This window comes from Perognathus longimembris, chromosome 7 (assembly GCF_023159225.1).
Source record: "Perognathus longimembris pacificus isolate PPM17 chromosome 7, ASM2315922v1, whole genome shotgun sequence".
Classification (NCBI taxonomy): domain Eukaryota; kingdom Metazoa; phylum Chordata; class Mammalia; order Rodentia; family Heteromyidae; genus Perognathus; species Perognathus longimembris.
In genome coordinates this window covers 70,539,039-70,540,617 of record NC_063167.1, presented here as the reverse complement: position 1 = coordinate 70,540,617, position 1,579 = coordinate 70,539,039, and the positions used below count along the sequence as shown (strand labels likewise).

Sequence of the window (1,579 nt, the reverse complement as noted above, 5' to 3'; positions counted from 1 at the left end):
GCCAGGGCACCAGGACGGCTCCAGGCCCAGGGCGGCGCGGGCCGGGCGGCTCCGGTCCCTTCCGGCGTCCCCGCGCGACGCCGAGCCCCGGGGGACCAGGGGTGAGCCTCGCAGGGCGGGCCCGGGCCTGGGGACGCGATCCCGTCCGTTCACGCCCTGATTCATTCGCTCCTTTCACCCCATCTCTCCCAGCCTCCAAAATGATGCTGAGCCCGGACCAAGCGGCCGACTCCGACCGTCCCAGCTCGGCGCCCTCGGACCCCGAATCCCTGGGTGGAGCGGACGCCAAGGCGCTGGGCAGCGTGTCGGACCTGGAGCCGGTGGAGGAAGCCGAGGGCGCGGGGGGCCGGGACGGCAGCCGGGCCGCGCTGTACCCACACCCGCAGCCGCTGAGCCGCGAGGAGAAGCGGCGCCGCCGCCGCGCCACTGCCAAGTACCGCTCGGCGCACGCCACGCGCGAGCGCATCCGCGTGGAAGCCTTCAACCTGGCCTTCGCCGAGCTGCGCAAGCTGCTGCCCACGCTGCCGCCGGACAAGAAGCTTTCCAAGATCGAGATCCTGCGCCTGGCCATCTGCTACATCTCCTATCTCAACCATGTGCTCGACGTGTAGGTCGCGCCGCTGGGCGCCGGGCCATGGACCCGGCGGGACCCAGAGGGACCCGGGGCGCAGAGACGCCCTCGGGCCGGGTCCCCGGGGCGAGAGGGCGGGGTTCCCCATGCCGGCAGGTGGGGGGAGGGTGGCCGGGGTCGGGTCCTTCCCTTGCCAAAGAGCCTTGTGGGGAGCCCAGGATGGATAGGGAGTCCCTTAAGGGCTGTGGCTTTAACGCACAGGAGACCCGGCTCTCTGTCTCCCACCGCGGCCCCGGCCTTCCAGACGAGCCCAGGGTCGTCCTGGCTCACTTTAGACTCCGTGGATTTCGTTTCCGATCGACAAATCACCGAACGCTGGGGAGGGAGGATGAGGAGGGAGAGCAGCCTGTCCACCGGGAGATGAAGATGTAGCAGGGCGCAGCGGGAGAGGTTTTTGTTCCGTTGTCAGCCGAAGGTAATATTAGAATCCAAATGAAACAGAACGTGACTAGCTGGTAGGGTTACAGACGCACTGAGAGCAATTAGACACACTGTGTGAGGAGTGGTGCTTGGTGAGGTTGGAATCCCACGGCAGGATTTAAGATGGACCGCAAAGTTCATATTTAAACGGAATCTTGAACGTTTGCTTTGGCAGGCAAAGTGCTCCTTTATATATCCAAAAGAAAAAAGAAAAAAGAAAAAAAAGACCCATCTATTTGTGACCTTAAACATGTAAAACCTATAGGAACAGTTAGAAAAAGACAACCTATTTTTATTTATGTTAGAAGGAGTAGAGTATTTTTTTCAAGACATTTATTTTTCAGAGTGGTGATAATTTTACTTTGAAGACTGTGCCAATTTATTTATAGCCAAGTGTTTACACTTTTTCCTGTGGAACAATTCTGTCGAACTTTCTATGTGTTTGTTGAGACGATGCTGTGTGGTCTTTCCTTTTGCTCTAATTATATTGCACTTGTATAAGAAGTCCTCCCACTTCTCCTGTTTCTA

General features: G+C 58.8%; 1 protein-coding gene across 1 annotated transcript; it reads left to right on the top strand.

Annotated features, from left to right (window-relative positions):
- Window positions 1–200: 200 nt before the first annotated feature.
- Window positions 201–611, top strand: Nhlh2 (nescient helix-loop-helix 2). The gene has a single exon (XM_048349970.1). It carries the CDS (start codon window positions 201–203, stop codon window positions 609–611), a length of 411 nt encoding a protein of 136 aa, XP_048205927.1.
- Window positions 612–1,579: the final 968 nt, after the last annotated feature.